Genomic DNA, 19,046 nt, shown 5'->3' on the forward strand with positions numbered 1-19,046 from the left:
AGTACCTAGAACAGTACTAGGCACAAATTACGAGCCCAATAAGTGCATACTGAATGAAGGAATGCTACAATGCAGAGATAGGATAATAGCAATATTGATAGTTACCATTTATTGAACACACAAATGTGCCAGACATATGCTAAGAGTTTTACATACATTATCCTATTTGATCATCCAGCATTTTGAGAGTACTATAATTATCTCATTTCACAGATTTGGGAACCAAAGCTTATTGAAGTCACACTTGGACTTCCCTCGTGGTCCAGTGGTTAAGACTCCGCACTCCCAATGCAGGGGGCCTGGGTTCCATCCCTGTCAGGGAACTAGATCCCTCAGGCCAAAACGAAGATCCCGCCTGCTGCATCTAAGACCCAGCGCAGTCAAATAAATAAATAAATAAATAAATAATTTTTTTTTTTTTTTAAGAAGTAACACTTGCCTTAAGGTTACCTAAACAGCAAGTGACCGAAGGGAGATTTGAATTCATGACTGCCTAACTTCACAGTCCATCCTCTGAACATAGAGTCTACTGTTCAAAATGCTGTTTAGGGAAGTTTTTCTGGTAGCTGATTGAAATGCGCAGGGAAAGGCCCAAGAAAGCGAGACTATCGCAATGAAAAACAGCAACAGCAACGTGTATGAACTAAAGCGGTTACAGTGGGAATGGAGAAGAAAGGATCTACTTTTGCGGGCCCTTAAAGGGCTTCTAAAGAAAGTTCAGAGCTGGGTGACTTATTGGATATAGGGGATGACTAAATTTCTCGCCTGGGAATACGAAGAATAGCCCCGAGACAAATAGCTTTTCTCTAATTCCTAGTTCGACACTACACTTTAGATAGATAACCCTAATCTCTAGGTTTGCCAGTTCCGCAAAGCACTTCATCAGGTGCTGGTCATCTACAGTAACGGCAAGCCAGCTTGAAAAGTCACTCTAGACTGCAGAATAATAAAAGCGTGAAAGAAAGAACAGGAAAGAAAGAAAGAAGAGCGTGGAGGATACACAAACAAGCCTGTTCCAGGAGCTGTCGCATCCCGGAGGCGAGCGGGTACTACAAAGGGAAAGGTGGGGCTTGTCTATGAACTACAACTCCCAGAAGGCATCGGGCAGAGCACCAAAGTTTCCGGCCAGAGCTTACTTCCGGCCTTTCGGGTGCTGACGCGCTCTTCCGGTTTTGGCGGCCCCCGAAAGGTTTTGAGGGTGAGCACGGTGAGTCCCGAGGCACTGGGGGTGCCAGCGGGAGCCGGGGGGTCTCACGTCCGCACAACACTCAGAGTCTGAGTGTTAGCTCGGGGAGGGCGGGGAGGAGAGAGGGCAAGCCGGCGGGAGGACGTGTAATCTTGGCAAGAGGAGGGGAGGGGGCAGAGCGGACTGAGCTCTCGGAGGGCCCCAGAAAGGGATGTGGAGGGCGAGGACGAGTGGGATCCCGGGGGAAGGATGGAGGGTGGGATACAGGGGCGTGGGGGAGGACCCTGCGAGCGCGGCGTGGGATCACAGGGAAGCTGGTGGAGAAGGAGCAGCGGGAAGGCAGCAGCCGTGGGGGAACTCCTGCGTGAAGGAAAGCTAGAGGCTGCTGCAGGTCCGAGATCAGCCGAAATCCGGCGGCCCAAGGAGTCTGGCCACATGCAGTCCTCTCAGAAGATCCCGCCAGTTGGGGAGCACCCAGGGCCCTGGTGGCTTAGCGACTGCTCTGTAGAAGGGGCTGGTGCTTTGATAAGCTCAAAAGAGTTTTGATAGACTTTGTAAGAAAGGGCTGTCAGGAAGCTTTTGCTGGTTTTACATGCTTGGGTTGACTGCTCACTTTGCTTTTTTCTCCAAAGATGAGGCTGCTGGCATTCCTGGCGTTGGCTCTATTTGCTGTCACTCAAGCAGAGGAAGGAGCCAGGCTTTTGGCCTCCAAATCACTGCTGAACAGATATGCCGTGGAGGGGCGAGACCTGACCTTACAGTACAACATCTACAATGTTGGCTCAAGGTAAGGAGACCCTGGAGCTATAGGTTGGGCCCTTTTCAGGCTTCTTAGATTTCCCAGCTGGGAACAGGGACCAGCAGTGATTTATCTTTGGGAGATTTCCAGCAACAGATATCATGAGTGAATGAATATACTGCTGGATCTACTTCTGGAAGAGGAGAACATTCTTACCTAAGCTACAGGAAACCATCTTCTACTTTTTGAGCTGGAAGAGTTTCAGAGTGGGGAAGAAGCAAGAATTGTGGTGAAACAGGGAGAGGAAGATGAGAAGGCAGAAAATGTATGATCCTTCGTTACCTCAGGGGTTTAATTTCAGCTTCCTTTCTTTCATTAGCATTTTTGTTGTCTTTTTTTCACTTTATTCCCTTTAATGTTCTTTTCCACATGCATCTTGCTCCTCTTCCCCTCCTTACACACACACACACACACACACACACACACACACACACACACATGAGAAGAAATTGGGGCAAAAATGGATTCAGGCCCATTCTTTCCTAGATATTTGAGTATTTTGGTGCCCAGAATCCAGGCCTTGGCTGGGATTCTTCAGTGCAACAAACCCAAATAACTATGTGACTCATATCTGTCTTTTGTAGTTCTGATTTTTTAGGACAGGCAGTCAGATTTGATTGCTGATTGCTTTAATTTTATATCCATTACTAACCTTTCTTTGTTTCCTCCCTTTTCTAGTGCTGCATTAGATGTGGAATTATCTGATGATTCCTTCCCTCCAGAAGACTTTGGCATTGTCTCTGGAATGCTCAACGTCAAATGGGACCGAATTGCTCCGTATCCTCTTGACGCTGGGTGATGAAGGCTGGTGGTGGTGGGTGGGAGGGGGGGAATGTTGAAGCAAAACAGCAGGGTCATCCTTGTCGCCGCTCTGGATAAGATGGGGCAAGAGAGACTGGTGAGAATTGTGTGAGCATGATTTAGGGTGGGCCTGAGGAAGGAGGTTCCTGAAGTTCAGGTCATAAAGTTCTAAAACATTCTGTATTGGGAGAATGTAGACAGATGTTTGTTGCTGGGCGAGGATGTTTAAGGTGCTTTTAAAAGAAATTCAGTGGGATGCTAGTGTGGAGGACCTGGGTGACTTTTTTTTTTCTTTTTTTTTTTGGCTGCATCGGGTCTTAGTTGCGGCACAAGGGATCTTCGTTGTGGTGCGTGGGCTTCTCTCTAGTTGTGGCGTGTGGGTTTTCTCTTCTCTAGCTGTAGCGCACAGGGTCCAGGGCGCTTGGGCTCTGTAGTTAGTGGCACGTGGGCTCTAGTTGAGGCGCATGAGTTCAGTAGTTGTGGCATGCGGGCTTAGTTGCCCCGCGGCACGTGGGATCTTAGTTCCCTGACCAGGGATCGAACCTGCGTCCCCTGCATCGTTAGGTGGATTCTTTACCACTGGACCACCAGGGAAGTCCCCTGGGTGACCTTTTAAAGACTCTTCTTACTCAATAAATCCCTTATTCAGATCTACTGGTTATTTCCTGAGTGTTCTGAATTAGATTATTTTTTTCCCTGTGATTTAAAGTATATTTAGATTTTCTGGCAAGGGTAAGTGTTCTCTTTGGGTTTTTGGGGGGTTTTGATTTATATTTTCAAGAACTTCCTGCAGTTTTAGGCAGCGAAAGATTTTCTGTGACCTTAAGTGACTAATTTTTCATCCATAATCTATATTGCTTTAAAAGTTTAATTTAAACACCTCAATATTGAGTATGTCATAGACCCCTTAAGACTTGGCTAGAAAGACATCATATTATACCACACACTTCAGGCTTAGAAAAAAAGCCCATGTTTATTATTTTTGCAGTATATTGCAGATGTGAAATCATTACATGTGTTGGCAACTCTTTTTGTGAATAGTGCGTTTAGTCCCTGAGTTGAAAGTTTGTTAACAACTGTAGCTTCATCTTTTTCCCTCCTTAACTCTTGGGTCAGTGCTAGCAACGTCTCCCACACCGTGGTCCTGCGCCCTCTCAAGGCTGGTTATTTCAACTTCACCTCAGCAACTATTACTTACCTGGCCCAGGAGGATGGGCCCGTTGTGGTGAGTTACCCAAACCCTTAGTTGGATGGGGCTCAGCTCTGCCTTCCTTTGAAAACTCTTGCAGAAAATCTCCAGAGCAGGTGCTAAATTCTGAGGAAGATAAGAAGGACCCAAAACTTGAGATATCGTCATAGGAAGGAAGTATGTTTCAAATTATAAAGTCTCAGAATCAAGCAATTGAAATGAATGGGAGGGGAGTACTGTAGCATTCCCTTCCGCTTCACTTTTAATCTGTACAGTGTCACGTGCTGCCCAGTTTGTTGCCATCATTGTCCTTCCCATCCGTCTTCTGTGCCGCCATCAGATGATTCCTGGTCTCTGCTGTGTCCGTGTCTTTCCCTTGCTTAGAATGTTCCCTGCTTCTTGCAGCAAGGCTGAGTTTCCTGCCGCTTCTCGCTTACCCTCCAGCAGTCTCACTGTGTTCTGCCTCTCCCTTCCTCTCTCTACCCTCGAAGACCCTCCGTCCTAATTAGACCAAGCTCCTTCCTGTGGCACCTCCCCCGCCCTCAATGCTCGTTCTTTCCACTTTGCCTTTGGTCTCTGCTTGAAGTACTCTCTGTACTCTCTCTCCTCCACTTCATTATCCGAAGCCTTCTCAAGACCTAGCTCTGAGCTGCGTCTCCTTGATTCTGTCTTCTGCTTTTACAATTCATATCGCTCTTTCCTACTCATTCTTTCACTAAACAGTCACTGACTGCATCTAAACTTCTGTAGCTCTTATAGTCTATGCCACTTGAACATTTAATTATTGACCATCTTTATTAGTTCTCTTTCCTGTATCTAGGTCTTTCCCTCACTCCCACCTCCCAGTTTAATTATAAACTCCTTGAAGCAAGGGACTTTGTCTTAGATTTCTTTCTGTTTCCCATATAGAATAGAAACACAGCGATAACCAGTCTCTTGACTGATTGATGTAAAGGTCAGCAGACATTTATTGAGCCCCTGCAAGGTGCTAGACTCTAGGGAATACCAAGCAGATTAAGACACTGTCCTAGCCCTCAAAAAGCTTAGGTCATGAATTTATAAATACGGATGGGCTTTAGGCTACTTAGTGAGTGCACAGTAAGGAAGGGACTTAACAGAGTCAACCATAGAACTAAAAGAAATCCAAGAGTCTCGAACATTCAGTGCACTCTCTGAGTTATCTTTTTTTAATAAGCCATGTGGAACCATATTCTTGTAATCCTGGTTATGTTTTCATATCTTCTACCGTGTGCTTTTAGAACCACCTCTAAGACTCTTTGGTTCCACCTGGTCCTTGATGGGTTAAAAGACACAAAATTAAAGGCTCAGCAGCCACTTTAGAACAAAGTTTTTTGCAGTGTGCTTCAAACTCTTGGCCTCCTCTCCAAGACAAAGGAATGTGGGGCAGACTCAGCCCCTCCACTAGTAATGTACATTTGGGTAGGGCTTTATACTCTCCAGAATCCTTCTCATTAGTTCACTTGAGCCTCATGTCAACTTGTGAGGTACAGAAGAGTGTTTCCACTTGAGGAATGGGGAAATGATTGCCAAGGGCAGAGGGGCCAGTGGTGGTGAGCAACTCTTTGTCCAGAGTCGGAAGCTAAGATAGAAGGATTTGGCTTTAATTTCAGCTGCATACCCGTCCTACCTTTTTTTAGTAAATGCTCATCATGTGTCTCCTGGCTCCTAATTTACTTATCTTTACAACACACTAAGAATCATCCAACTCTCTCTAGTTCAAAAACTTTTCCTCATCTTGTTGCTTTCTTGGGCCTTTGGGAACTAAGACTCTATTGCTTAGAACTGGGTTGGTTGGAACTGCCCTTTCCCAGATGAGAAAGAGCTGGAGACTTGCCTTAATGCCCTTCTTTTCTGCTTTTCAGATTGGCTTTACCAGTGCACCTGGACAGGGAGGAATCCTGGCTCAGAGGGAGTTTGATAGAAGATTCTCCCCGCATTTTGTAAGCTTTACCGTCTTCTTGTCATTTCCCTGGGAGTAGAACACGCTTTTGGTTCTGGGACCTTTGGGCTTCCTTAGAAGATATGTTTAGTTGGTTGGTTCTTGTCGTATCTGTTTTTTGATGTCTGATACACACAGCCATCAAATATCCTGATTTAACCATGGTTAGAGATTTTTGGCAATGAGATCACAATTGCCAGAACCAAAAAAAGCTGCCCTTTTTCTCTGCTCAGCCTTGAGTAGAGCTCCATCTTGGAGTCCTGGGTCTAATTCGAGGATTAAAAGTATATCTGCTTAGATTAAAAGGGTCACAGAGCATCAGGAAGGTTAAATGGGAACTTTGTTGTAGTCTAGTCTAGGGGAGAATTCTTTGAAGATTTGCCTAAAGTACTGAATGAGGAGATTCATTTATTCATTCATTCGGGGAATAATTATGAGGCTCCTAATTACGTGCTCAGTTCTGTGCTTTGCTTTGAGAAAACAACGCAAGACACAGTCCCTTCCATTAAAGATCTTATGGGCTCATAGAGGCTTCAGCACAAGTCAGTGGGGGAAGAGGGCTGTGATAGAGATCATACACAAGGCTCTGGAGGAGATGCAACAGGAGCACCTAACCTGGTCTTTGAGAGTCGGGGAGGAATTTTCTGGAGGAGGGAGGTTTAACTTATTAAAGAGGAGGTAAGGAAGGGGAGGCACCCTAGGAAGAGGGAGTAGCTCAGAAGTGAGAAAAAGCGTGGTGCAATCCAGGAATGGCAGGTAGTTTAGTGAGGCCAGAGAGCAGAATGTGAGACAGAGGAATGGAAGAGAGAGCTCTAGGTGGGGGCAGGGGTTAGGTCGCAGGAGGCTTGACTGTTAGGGCAAGACCTGGGCATCTCCCTCCTCAAAGATTGTTTGGAAGAGAGAAGCTTCTCTTCCAGATTGGGTTGGGTCAGGTGAGACCCTTGGTTTCATAGCTCAAAAGATATAGATTGCTCTTTAGCAAGCCATTCTGTGTCCAGAGTAGCCAGAGAGGAACCTTCCTGCCAAGGTTCTGCTTAAAATTTGGGCTGGACTGCTCCCTTTCTCATTGGACCCCTTCCTTCCTGGTCCCCTCCTGTGCCCTAATCGAGACTTCTAAGCAAGGCCTTTGTCTTCCACAGCTGGACTGGGCAGCCTTCGGGGTCATGACCCTCCCTTCCATCGGCATCCCCCTGCTGTTGTGGTACTCCAGCAAGAGGAAATATGACACCCCCAAAACCAAGAAGAACTGAGTGGGGCTTCCACAGCCCTCCCTTCCCAAGAAATCCAGGTGCTTTCCAGACTCCAAAGGGTATCTCAAATGCAATCTCTTCTCCCTCAGCCCTTGGCCACCTTCTCCTTGATCCTGCCCTGCTCTCAACCAGAGCGAAGGACCAGACCTGGGAGTCTGTGAGAGCCTCCTTGGTTCCATCTTGAAGCCATACAAACAGGAAAGCCTTTGGCAATCGCCTTGAGCCTAGGGGCCCTGTGGTGCACCACCGAGGTGCCGTGGGGTACGTTGCTGGCGATGTGAACTCTTTCGGGTCCAGGAGGGGGCACTTCGGAGACTGCCTGACACCACTCCGTCCCCCGCCCTCCCCTCTCAGAAGAGGGTGGAAGGTAAGATGAAAGCTATGGGACTCTTGGAGGCTACCCAGTCTCTGTGCTGGCTTAGGGAAGCTCTTACCAAATGGGGTTTTCTAATAAAAACAAATGCCACCCGGACTTGTCTGTTTTCCCATCAGCTGGATGAGCTCAGGTTGCTGTTGGTACTCAGGCCCTGACTGCCCAGGCTCCTGGGCAAGTGAGCTGAATTCCTGCCTCCTTGCTATAGGGATTGTGGGTCCTGTTCCCACAGAGATATCCCACCCCCCCACCCTCTCTTTTGAACACCTTTGCTTCCGTCCCTTATTTCCCTCTGTTCTCACCAGTCACCATATATTCCCCTAAACCTTCCTTGCCTGTGAGCCCCTCTCCACAGTAGAGGAGAGAATGGGGAAAAGTGGTCTGCAATTGTTCTCATGCCCCGGGAGACCTTCTAGGGGTGATTTATTCACTGACTGTTCTTGAGAAACTATCTCTTATGCCTGATTCTAGCCCTTCCTCCGTTTAAGAGCTAGCTTTTCTTGAGCTTGAACTTATTATTATTTTGGCCACATTGCGGGGTATGCAGGATCCCAGTTCCCCGACCAGGGATTGAACCTGTGTCCCCTTCAGTGGAAGCGTGGAGTCTTAACTACTGGACTGCCAGGGAAGTCCCATCTTGAACTTATTTTTAATGCCTCTGCTTTGAGCTCAGGCCAGGCAGAAGCGCCTGTATCCCCTGAGTTGTTACCTAAGCACGGCCTCTGGAAAGGCAGTGGGTTTTGCGGCAACAGCAGTGGGGAGAAGCCACGCTGAGCTGACTCTGTCCAACCCAGGAATGCCGTGGTCCGAGAACAGCCTCCCAGGCAGGAGAGAAACCCAACAAACACCCGCTTTGTTCCTGTCACCAAGTTTCCCAGCTTAGATTCGGATGGGGGGCGGGGGGAGAGTGCTGCCCAACCAGTTTAACCTTTCCTTCGCCCAGCCTTCGGAGCCTCTGGGCCCCAAGAAGGATGAAAAGGACCTGGAGACAACGGGAGGCTCCAAATGGAGTAGCCCTCCACCAGCTCACATCCCTCTTTCAGGGCTTACGGCTCGGACACCCCAGGACTGGCCAGGTCAGAGGGCAAGAAGGATATATTTGCTTTGGTTCATTGTGTTCCTGGTGGAGACCTGGGACTTGCTCAAGAGAATGGGGAGAAAGACAATGGGTGAGAAGCTTGGGGTTGAGAGCAAGCATAGGGAAGGAAGAGGGAGCTAGTTTGATAATGTATTGTCTTCCTCTAGGACTATGAAATGTTGGTCTTTGGACCAACACACTATTTGCCATCTGTGTGGTGTCCACTGAAAACAGAGTGAGGAGGTAACCTATAGGAGGGGGGTTCTGGTTTAAAGGGTAGGATAAACTTCATAACTTGGGAAGGTGACGTAAGAGATTTCTCCCTCAGTCTGAGCTCTGGGAGATACTCCTTTTCCGAAAGCTGGGGCAGTCTTTACCTTTCCTTGCAGAACTCAGCACTTTGTGTCCTGGCCCTTGTTACAGAGGAGACTAGGGGGGAACCCAGGTCTGACCCAGATGACAAGAGAAGCATTGTGAAGGCAGTGTCACAGGCACCTTGAAAAAAGGCCAAAACTAGATACTTCATCTCTCGAGAGATCAAATTCCTTGGAGTCAGGATGGAATTTGAGCCTCCCTTAAGTAGTCGCATTGAAGAATATAAGCCTCTAAAATCTATAGATGGCGAGACTCAGCTGGAGTAGTTGCTTTAGGATTGAGCCCTCTTCTTGAGGTAACTTAATGGAGGATGAGTAGCAGACAGTACTTCATTCTAATGGAAACTACCCTAGGGAGATGTGACCCCTGATCTCCAGATTTCATGCAGGTCTGCAAGGGAGAGGGAAAGCAAGCACTGGCCCTACATCCTTACTGGAGATTGAGTACCCAAACTGAGGGCTTCCTCCCTAAAAGGCAATACAGATAGCAACCCAGCTCTCAACGTGTTCCAGATCCCCTCCTCCCGCTGGAAACCAGCCCTGTATCCCTCCCACGTCGTCCAGACTTTTAGCTGGCACCTGCTCACCCACACCCAGCTCTGGTACCAGGAGGAGCCAGGGCCCAGGTTACCACCCCTTTCACATACTAGGCTTTGGGACTTTACCTGACAAAAGTTACTTGGAAACGGGTATAAGGATTCCCAAGAAGCTGTGGATAATGCAGCGGCTTGGTGACAGGATGGGAAGTTACCAAGGCTGGATCCCTCGAGAGAGCAGCTCAGGGTGGTGGAAGCAGCACTGACCACAGAGGCAGCAGTGCTGGATCCCAGCCCCAGTTCTGCCGCTCACTGGCTGGCAGACCTCAGGTAAATCGCACACACCCACCCCCGCTCAGAGCCCGTGTCCTCATTTGGACAATCACAGGATTGTTAAATTAGAGAATTTCTGAGGACCCTACACCAGTAAAACAGGCAGCTGTTTCCCCTGTATTCTTGTGAAGTGAGAAACAACCACTGTCACTCATGTGGTTTGGAGCCCAGCCAGGTAGGAAAGGGCACAGAGTTTCCACATCTGGCAACAACTGCCCTCTTCCTCTCACCCAGAGGGAGAGTTTTAGAGCAAGGATAGACCATAGATCACCTAATTTAATCTCATTTAATAGATCAGGAAAGGCAGAGTGGAGTGGTTTATCCAAGGTCACAGCAAGTGGCAGCTAGCATATTTATTGAATAACAACTATGGGCCCAGCATTTATGTTCCACTATTTGTACATATCTCATTTACTATCCCCATCTTACAGAGGAGGAAATGAGGCTACTAGGGAACTTCTCCAAGGCCCCTTAACTTGTGAGTTGGCAGAGGCAGCCAAGCTCTTCCGATTCCAACATGTCCTTTCCCCTGGACCATGAGACCTGTCAGGGAGGAGGCTCCCCGGTACCTCAGGAAGTCCAGCATCTGCCCACTCTGTCCTCTGCCCCAGGGAAGCGGTGAGGGTGAGTCAGTGCCCCTAGAAGCTGTTATCAGGGAAGGGGGTGGAGAGCCAGTCAGATATCCTGTGCCTGGTATCCACAACACGCGGGAGTCAGCCGGGTGTGTGCCAAGCTGCCTGCTCACCCTGTTCCTGTTGGCTGAAGGAGGGTCCTCCTCTGATGTAGCTGCCCTTGTCATCGCTCCTCCCTGTACTTTCATCACAGAAAATACAGTCTGTCCTCCTCCCCCTCCTGTAACCTGCCTCTTAAAGGGAACGACAAGCATTTTGAAACCAAATTTGAGAGAGAGCAAAGGACCTCCCTGACCCCAGTAGGACCTTGCTGTTAAGTAGGGTTCCAGCTGTAGGCCTTTCCCTGAGTTGTCTTCTTTTTCCCCTCAGCTCCACCCTGTCTCTGCTGGAGGGCGGGTGAAGGTTCCCTGGGATGTCAGGTTCCCACATACTCTCCCCTCAGGGTGACCCCAGCTTGGTTTCCTGTATCTCTTCCTATGTGTGCCTGAATCTGGGGGCTGCCCTTTGGGGGATGCTGAGGATGGGGAACCCAGGAATCCTCGGGACCAGCAGTGGCACCCAAGGGGTTAAAGGTCTGGGCACAGCACTGTCTAGGGTGTTTGAAGTAGGGCGGGGAAGGGAAGGGCTAGAGTAGTTGGAGAGGCAGCTGATCTGGACTGGAATGAGTCCCCCCTGTCTCCTATGCAAACTTCTGGACCATGAGCAATTCCCTTAAAAGGACCAAGAAAGAGGCACCCCCATTAAGGTCCTGGACTGGATTCTTAGAGGGGCTGTCTGAAGTGGGACTTTTTCCTATACTGCAGTCACCAACCGAAGGCAAGAACAGGTCTCCCATCTTTGGGATATCTCCCAAGTCTGGTGAGTTTCCCTCTTCCCTTTCCCTGAGTCCTTACCTCATGAATGGGTATTTCCCAGAAGCAGAGATCTTCAGGAACCCCTCAGCACCCCCAGGAAGTGACAGAACAATTCTCCACCAGTCTCCTGCATTCAGCTCCCTTTTTTTAAAAAATTAATTAATTTATTTATTTTTGGCTGCATTGGGTCTTCGTTGATGCGCGTGGGCTTTCTCTAGTTGCAGCAAGTGGGGGTTACTCTTCATTACAGTGAGCAGGCTTCTCATTGCAGTGGCTTCCCTTGTTGCGGAGCACGGGTTCTAGGCGCGTGGGCTTCAGTAGTTGTGGCACACGGGCTCAGTAGTTGTGGCTCACGGGCTTAGTTGCTGCGCGGCATGTGGGATCTTCCCAGACCAGGGCTTGAACCCTTGTCCCCTGCATTGGCAGGTAGATTCTTAACCACTGCACCACCAGGGAAGTCCCATCAGCTCCCTTTTTTTAAAAAATTTTATTAGTTTTATTTATTTTTATTTTGGGCTGCGTTGGGTCTTCGTTGCTGTGTGCGGGCTTTCTCTGGTTGCTGCGAGCGGGGGCTACTCCTCACTGCGGTGCGCGGGCTTCTCATTGCAGTGGTTTCTCGTTGTGGAGCACGGGCTCTAGGCACGCAGGCTTCAGTAATTGTGGCATGTGGGCTCAGTAGTTGTGGCTCGCGGACTCTAGAGCGCAGGCTTAGTAGTTGTGGCGCACGGGCTTAGTTGCTCCGCGGTATGTGGGATCTTCCTGCACCAGGGCTTGAACACGTGTCCCCTGCATTGGCAGACGGATTCTTAACCACTGAGCCACCAGGGAAGCCCTCAGCTCCCATTTTTAACTAGGGTGCACTGAGAGTGTGTGTGTCTCTGTGTGTGTGCGCACAAGTGTGCAAATAGGAAATCACCATAATGGCCAACAGTTAATTAACACTACTTTTGGAACAAGTGATGCCAAAGATTTTATGTACACTTTTCTTTCTTTTTTTGGCCGCGCCACTAGTTCCCTGACCAGGGATTGAGCCCGGGCCCTCATCAGTGAAAGCACGGAGTCCTAACCACTGAACCGCCAAGGAATTCCCTTATATACATTCCTTTTTTTTTTTTGGCTGCGTTGGGTCTTTGTTGCTGCGCATGGGCTTTCTTTAGTGGCGTCGAGCGGGGGCTACTCTTCGTTGTGGTGTGCGGGTTTCTCACTGTGGCGGCTTTTCTTGTTGCGGAGCACGGGCTCTAGGTGCACGGGCTTCAGTAGTTGTGGCTCGCGGGCTCTACAGTGCAGGCTCAGTAGTTGTGGCGCACGGGCTTAGTTGCTCCGCGGCATGTGGGATCTTCGCGGACCAGGGCTCGAGCCCGTGTCCCCTGCATTGGCAGGCAGATTCTTAACCACTGCGCCACCAGGGAAGCCCCCTTTATATACATTCTTAATCCTCACAGTCCTGTGGGGTTAGCATATCATAATCCCTATATTAAAGTTGAGGTTTACAGGAGTTAAATAACTAACGCTCATCAATTAAGAGGTAAATTATAGGACTGGGATTCAGACTCAAGTTTATCTGGCACCATTAAGACAGGAGGTATGGACAAACAGGATGGCTAGAATTTTAAAACTTTAAATCCTAATTCACCGTGGGTCCCCTTCCTCTAGGCCGTGACATTATTCCCTTTATCCCTGGTCGTTAATTGTGAGATTTAAAGGGCCACAAACTCATACCTGAGAGCCAGGGGCTTCCAGATTCCAGATTACCCCATCCATTCAGATTAGGGGCTCCTTAGTTCACCCACTACCTTTAGCTCTTCCCTGGGATCTGATGGGTTAACTCCTTAGGACTCAGTGGCCAAAGTCTTCTCAGGTGTGTCCCTCTGAACCTCAGCCCCTCTCTTGCCCCACCCTGCTGGCATGGCACCCAGGATGCATGCCAAGAAACTGACAGGAGGTAGAAGTGGACTGATTCGTCTTCCCCCTTTTATTCTCTAACCCCGACACATCATGGGCTAGTCTGGGTCCCAACAAGCCACTGGTAGAATAAGCACACAGGCCCAGCAGAAAGAAAGAGGATAGGATCCCTAGGTTCAGTTTGCAAACCAATTTAAAAAAAAAGAGAGAAAAGATGATCACACTTGGAAGCCCAAAGCAGCAAAAATCCTGACTGATTTGTGAGCCTAATATATCAAAGAGGTGGGGGTGATTTAGGGTGGGTGTTTGAGACGCTTGATGGCTGACTTTTAGGAGATATGATGGGACTTCCCTGGTGGTCCAGTGGTTAAGAGTCTGTACTTTCACTGCAGGGGGCATGGGTTCGATCCCTGGTCGGGGAACTAAGATCCCACATGCTGTGTGGTGTGGCCAGAAAAATAAATAAGTAAAAATTTTAAAAATAAAAATAAGGAGATGTGGTTAGATTAGGGGACTGAGAATGCCTGGCTCTCTAGCTTTGAACTTCCAGAATTAAGTACTAACAATAAAATCGACAACTCTGCCCTGTGGGCCCTGGAAGCAGGTGGAAGCAGGAGTCAACCCAAAAGCTGATGTGGGCAGATGGCTTTTGCCTGAACTAGCCCCTGTCCCACAGAGGGGTGGTACACTTGCCTCACTACTGTGTTTGTGCATAGACCCTTCTGGGTCCTCGTCTTGGTGCCTGACACCTGGTAGGTGCTAAAGAAATATTTGCTGAATGAAGGAATCGTCTCTATATATCCTTTGCCTTTTCTTTGATTTTTGGAATTGTGATACTACTCTCTGGCAGTTGACAGGAAAGCCAGGGAAGGAGGGTGAGTTCCAGGACACAGTGTTGAACGCACAGCAAAATCTCATATGTCTCACACTGAGAAATAGAGCGATGATGTAACCAGGTCAGGGTGAGGTGAGGAGGAATTAGAAACTTGGGTGCTGTATGACTTGCTGTAGAATGGTGTGTTCGGGAGCAGGGAGGGGTGGGAAGGAACTGTGGTTACCAGGGCCTTCTTCATCTGAAGCCCTGCTTTAGTCTTCTTTGCAGGACACTGTTGGATTAATGGTTTACTTTCTATGGGAGAGGAAGCAGGTAGGTTAAATTTTGAACCATCAAAGGGTTTTCTGACCCTGTTCCCCCAGGGCTAGGAGACCTGGAGAGAAGCCAGCAGACCATGCCATCTGGCCTCTCCCTTCCTCCCCATTCTTTATTATCTGGTTCTTTCGGGTCTTCCCCATTATTGCCCCCTTTGGGAAATTTAGGACCCCAGAGCCAGACCCAGGGAGCCCCCCAGGCTGCGAAGGGGCCCACTAGCCTTGCCCACCATCCCCCATGCCTAGCAGTGTGGTTGCTATCAGCAGTTCCTACCCCCAGTGTTTGCTGGCAGCAAACAGAAGCAGGGCCCTGCCTGCCCCCCATCACCTCATTCAGATTTCTAAGATGCAGAGGGAGTAGAAAGGACAAATTTAATTTTTTGGAACCCCCATCTAATTTCTTCTGGAAACTGCTTCCTTTCTTTGGCTGGGGTGAAGGGGGCAGGAATGAGGAAGTGAATAATAATATTGCCAGATTTCTTTCAAAGCTAGCCACTTGCTCTCATTGGGAGCTTGCCTTCTGGTTTCAGAGAACTCAGGCTCTACAGTGGGATGCATCTGCTTTGAAAACTCAGCTCCACCTCCTACAGCCCTGTGACCTTGAGCAAGTTACTTTCCCTCTCTGTGCTGCCTGTTTCTTCCTATGTAAAATAGGGATAATATCTATTTCAAGAAATGGTTGTGAGGATCCCACAAGATGCTGTAGGCACTCATAGGTTAAGCCTCTTCCCCCTGTAGGCTCAGGTGCTATTTAGGAAATGGGTGTGCTGGGGTCTTCAATGTCCCTCCTCCCCCAAGCTGGTTGCAGACACCTGGTTGGTGGGCAGTGAGCCTTAATGTCTCTCTTTGATCTCTTTTTCCTCCTTCCTGAGATTTTGAGACCCAGCTTCTCTAAATCAAGAGTCTGCAAACTTTTTCTGTAGAGACCCAGATAATAAATATTTTAGGCTTTATGGGCCATATGGTCTCTGTCGCAACGAACAACTTTGCTGTCATAATGCAAAAACAGCCATAGACCATATGTAAATGAATGAGCATGGCTGTGTTCCCCAGAAAAAAACCCTTTATTTATGAGCACTGAAAATTGAATTTCATATAATTTTTATGTGTCACAAAGTAGTATTCTTCTTTTGATTTTTTTCCAACCATTTAAAAAAGAAAATAGGACAGATTTGGCCCACAGGCTATAGTTTGCCAACCTCTGCTCTAAATTACCAGAGGCCATTGTCCATCCCTTCTCTTTGAAGAGTGCAGGTTCATCAGGGTTCATCAGGCTCCTTCTTGCTCTGGTTGTATGTGCTCTTTTCTATCAGAAGTTGTTTATGTTAATGAGTCCCCATCACAGTTGTTTTAGTGTCAGCCTGTGGGTTATTTATTCTCTGTCTCTCTTTTTTAACCATCATATAATGCCTATTTCTGCTTCTGTCTTGGGCCTTCCTCTCTCCAGCTCTCCATTTCTCTATGCTCTGCCTTCTCTCTGCTTCTAAATAATAATAGTAACAACAAAAATAATAGTAGCATTTACTAAGTACCCAATATGTGCCAAGCACAATGTTAGTTGTATTACATACATTATCAAGTCTTTCAATATCCTTACAAGGTAGTATTACCATTCCCATTTTACAGATGATCCTGAAGCTCAAAAACATTAAATAAGCAAGTTCCCAAGGTCATGTGGCTTACGAAGGTGGCAGAGCTAGCAAATCTGATGAACTTCAAAGCACCCTGAAGGAATTATGGTCTCAGAGTTTTGAATAAGAGAGATTTCTCTCAGTACTTCCCTGGCGGTCCAGCAGTTAAGACTCCGAGCTTCCACTGCAGTGGGCACGGGTTCAATCCCTGGTTGGGGAACTAAGATCCCGCATGCCATGCGGTGCAACCCAAAAAAGAGAGAGAGAGAGAGAGAGAGATCTCTCTATTAAAATATTATATGCTCCCATCTCAGCACACGGTAGAGTGTCTAACGAATCACTGATGACTAGGGCAATTGGTGGAGGTCACACACTCAGAGGAGGAATCATGAGACGCTGATGGTCTGTGTCGATGGGAAAACCATCTGATCCAGAGGCAGGAAGAAAAGTAAAGTGACTTAGAGCCCCTTCTTGCTTTCCTCCCCTGCCCCCATCTCAAGCATCTGATCTCAGACCTATTTCAGAATCTCCTATCTCTGCTCAGCGGAAGCAGTGATGTGACATGATGTGATCTCATTCTGGAGCTAAATAAAGCCATTGTGTGAGACCCAGCCCTGGTTGCTCCCTTGCACCATTTCCTGAGCTCAGGAGCCTAGTGAAAGATGGGAGGGGGCTGGGAGAGAACTGATGGAAGGAGGGGCAAGGAAAGGAACACAACCACAGGGACTCCAGCTTGAATTTCAGAAAGCGGCGGAGGGACTATCTCTGGGAGGGGGTTGAGGAAACCTTGCTAAACCTCATCTCTTTGAAGGGTAGAATGAAAATTATTGACATGATAGCATGAAGGGGTGGAATTTAGAAAACAGAAGAAACTTTCTGAGGAATGGAATGAAGATTTAAGGGAGAAGGAGCCTAGTGGATTCCATTTTCACAGAGGGCAGAGACCATGAATGACATGACAGAGAGGCTAGAAAGAGGGTAGTTCTTTGAGAAGAGGTCAGATTCCAGGTGGTCTCAGCTGGAGGAAGAAGGGTGAAATTTCAAGACATAAAGATCTCAGGATTCGAAATGTCTGTCCACCAGGCCAAGGCAGCAGGGTATCACCTCCAACAGGCAGCATCTCCAGAGATGGAGGGAAAGGAAAGGGCTTCCATTCACTGCTTTTCATTCATCTCGTCAAATCCAGCCCTGCGGGCAGAATCAGGGCAGGAAGAGTAGATAGAAGCTGGGTACAGGGCATGTAGGTCAAACAGTTTTTTCTCTTTTGTGAGGTCACTGAATGCCAGATCCAAGTTCCTTGTAGTGCCCCCTCAGTGCCCCTCCATTTCTGTCCTGTTCCCAGCCCCTGCTCCTCTTTTTCTAGTGAACATACCTAGTTCCTACTCTTTCCTCCATCCCAGCTTCTCACGATACTTTTTGTCAGTACCCCTCTCCCCCTGCCCCCAAATCTCAGCTTTGGAGACCACTGGTTTGCAGGGACCATGCTGTGGCCCTCAGGCTCTGTCCTGCTCCCTGCAGATCTGCCCATCCTGTTTATTTATTTATTTTTTAAATATTTTTTTTAAGAAAATATTTATTTATTTGGCTGCACCGGGTCTTAGTTGCAGCACACGGGATCTTCGTTGCGGCGTGTGAACTCTTAGTTGCGGCACGTGGGATCTAGTTTCCTGACCAGGGATAGAACCCGGGGCCCCCTGCATTGGGAGTGTGGAGTCTTTTTTTTTTTTTTTTTTTTTTAAAGATTTATTATTTATTTATTTATTGAATTTATTTTTGGCTGCGTCAGGTCTTAGTTGCAGCACACAGGATCTTCGTTGAGGCATGCGGGATCTTTCGTTGTGGTGTGCAGGCTCTTCCTTGGTGGTGCGTGGGCTTCTCTCTAGTTGTGGCATGCAGGTTTTCTCTTCTCTAGTTGTGGCATGCAGGCTCCAGTGTGCGTGGGCTCTGTAGTTTGCAGCATGCAGGCTCTCTCATTGAGGCACGCGAGCTCAGTAGTTGTGGTGTGTGGGCTTAGTTGCCCTACGACATGTGGGATCTTAGTTCCCTGACCAGGGATCGAACCTGCGTCCCCTGCATTGGAAGGCGGATTCTTTACCACTGGACCACCAGGGAAGTCCCATCCCATCCTGTTTATAGATAGCACATCAGATGGCACGAGGCCCAAGTTTGTGGACACAGAGAGAGGATGTCTCCCAGCGGCAGGCTGAGAGGTCCCCTCTATGTGGCTTCCAGATGTGCTGAGCATGGACAGGCACAGGGCCTGGGCTGGTTTCCTAGGCCTCTCCTTTTCTATCTTTAGACCCACCCGGCAGGGCAGCAGAATGCCATCTGCAGAGGCCTGAGTACTTGTCTCCTCCTTCCCCGTGGCAGGCAGGTGTGCAGCTGACACAGGCACAGGTGCCATCTCAGTGGTCCTGGGTGGAGTGGGGGCAGGTTGCAGTGAAAGAGGGAAAAGTAGCTGGAAGGAACGACTGTCCAACAACCTGGACTTTGCGGGGTGTGTGTGTGTCAGGGTCGGGGAGTAAAATAACTTGCGGAAGGCTTGACACCCTCACAGGAAGCCTGGGAGGAAGGGGAGTTCTGGCTCACTGCTTCCTGGTCCTCCAGGGTCCTCCGAACATCTCAGTTGCTTCACCCCTGGGAGAAGAGGAGCCTGGGAAACTCATTCTAGCAGAAATTCTACAGAGATAGGGCCCAGAGAGGGTGTACAGAGGTAGATGCAGTAGATGTGAGTTGCCTTCCCGCCCCTCTATCACCTTAGTACTCGGGTATTTGGTACTTGTTTCTGGAGTGGAGCTTATCATTTTCAACTTTAAGAGCTCCTGAGGGTTCTTAAATCTGAGACACACTGAGGCAAGCCCTGATGGCAGCCAGGAGTATTGGGCAGTGAGAACAATGCCCACTTGGGAGAGAGAGAAGGAATTTCAATGTGGCTGGTTTTGGAGCCCTTCTCTTTGCTTCTTGGGAAAAGGTCAGAATGGCTCTCTTACCCCCCAAAT

The 19,046-nt window shown here is 48.4% G+C and overlaps 1 protein-coding gene across 2 annotated transcripts; it reads left to right on the plus strand.

Moving 5' to 3' along the window:
* Nucleotides 1-1,153: 1,153 nt before the first annotated feature.
* SSR2 (signal sequence receptor subunit 2) lies at nucleotides 1,154-7,657 on the plus strand. 2 transcript variants are annotated; one of them, XM_061185907.1, is made up of 6 exons: nucleotides 1,154-1,207; nucleotides 1,819-1,973; nucleotides 2,664-2,762; nucleotides 3,903-4,011; nucleotides 5,859-5,936; nucleotides 7,075-7,657. In XM_061185907.1, the coding sequence occupies exons 2-6, from the start codon at nucleotides 1,819-1,821 to the stop codon at nucleotides 7,183-7,185; spliced, it is 552 nt and encodes a 183-aa protein (XP_061041890.1). In that variant the 5' UTR covers nucleotides 1,154-1,207; the 3' UTR covers nucleotides 7,186-7,657. The 2 variants fall into 2 exon arrangements, with proteins under 2 accessions (XP_061041890.1, XP_061041891.1); XM_061185908.1 differs by having other exon boundaries at nucleotides 1,177-1,198.
* The last annotated feature ends 11,389 nt before the right edge of the window (nucleotides 7,658-19,046 follow it).

The sequence above is a fragment of the Eubalaena glacialis genome, chromosome 3 (assembly GCF_028564815.1).
Source record: "Eubalaena glacialis isolate mEubGla1 chromosome 3, mEubGla1.1.hap2.+ XY, whole genome shotgun sequence".
Lineage (NCBI taxonomy): Eukaryota > Metazoa > Chordata > Mammalia > Artiodactyla > Balaenidae > Eubalaena > Eubalaena glacialis.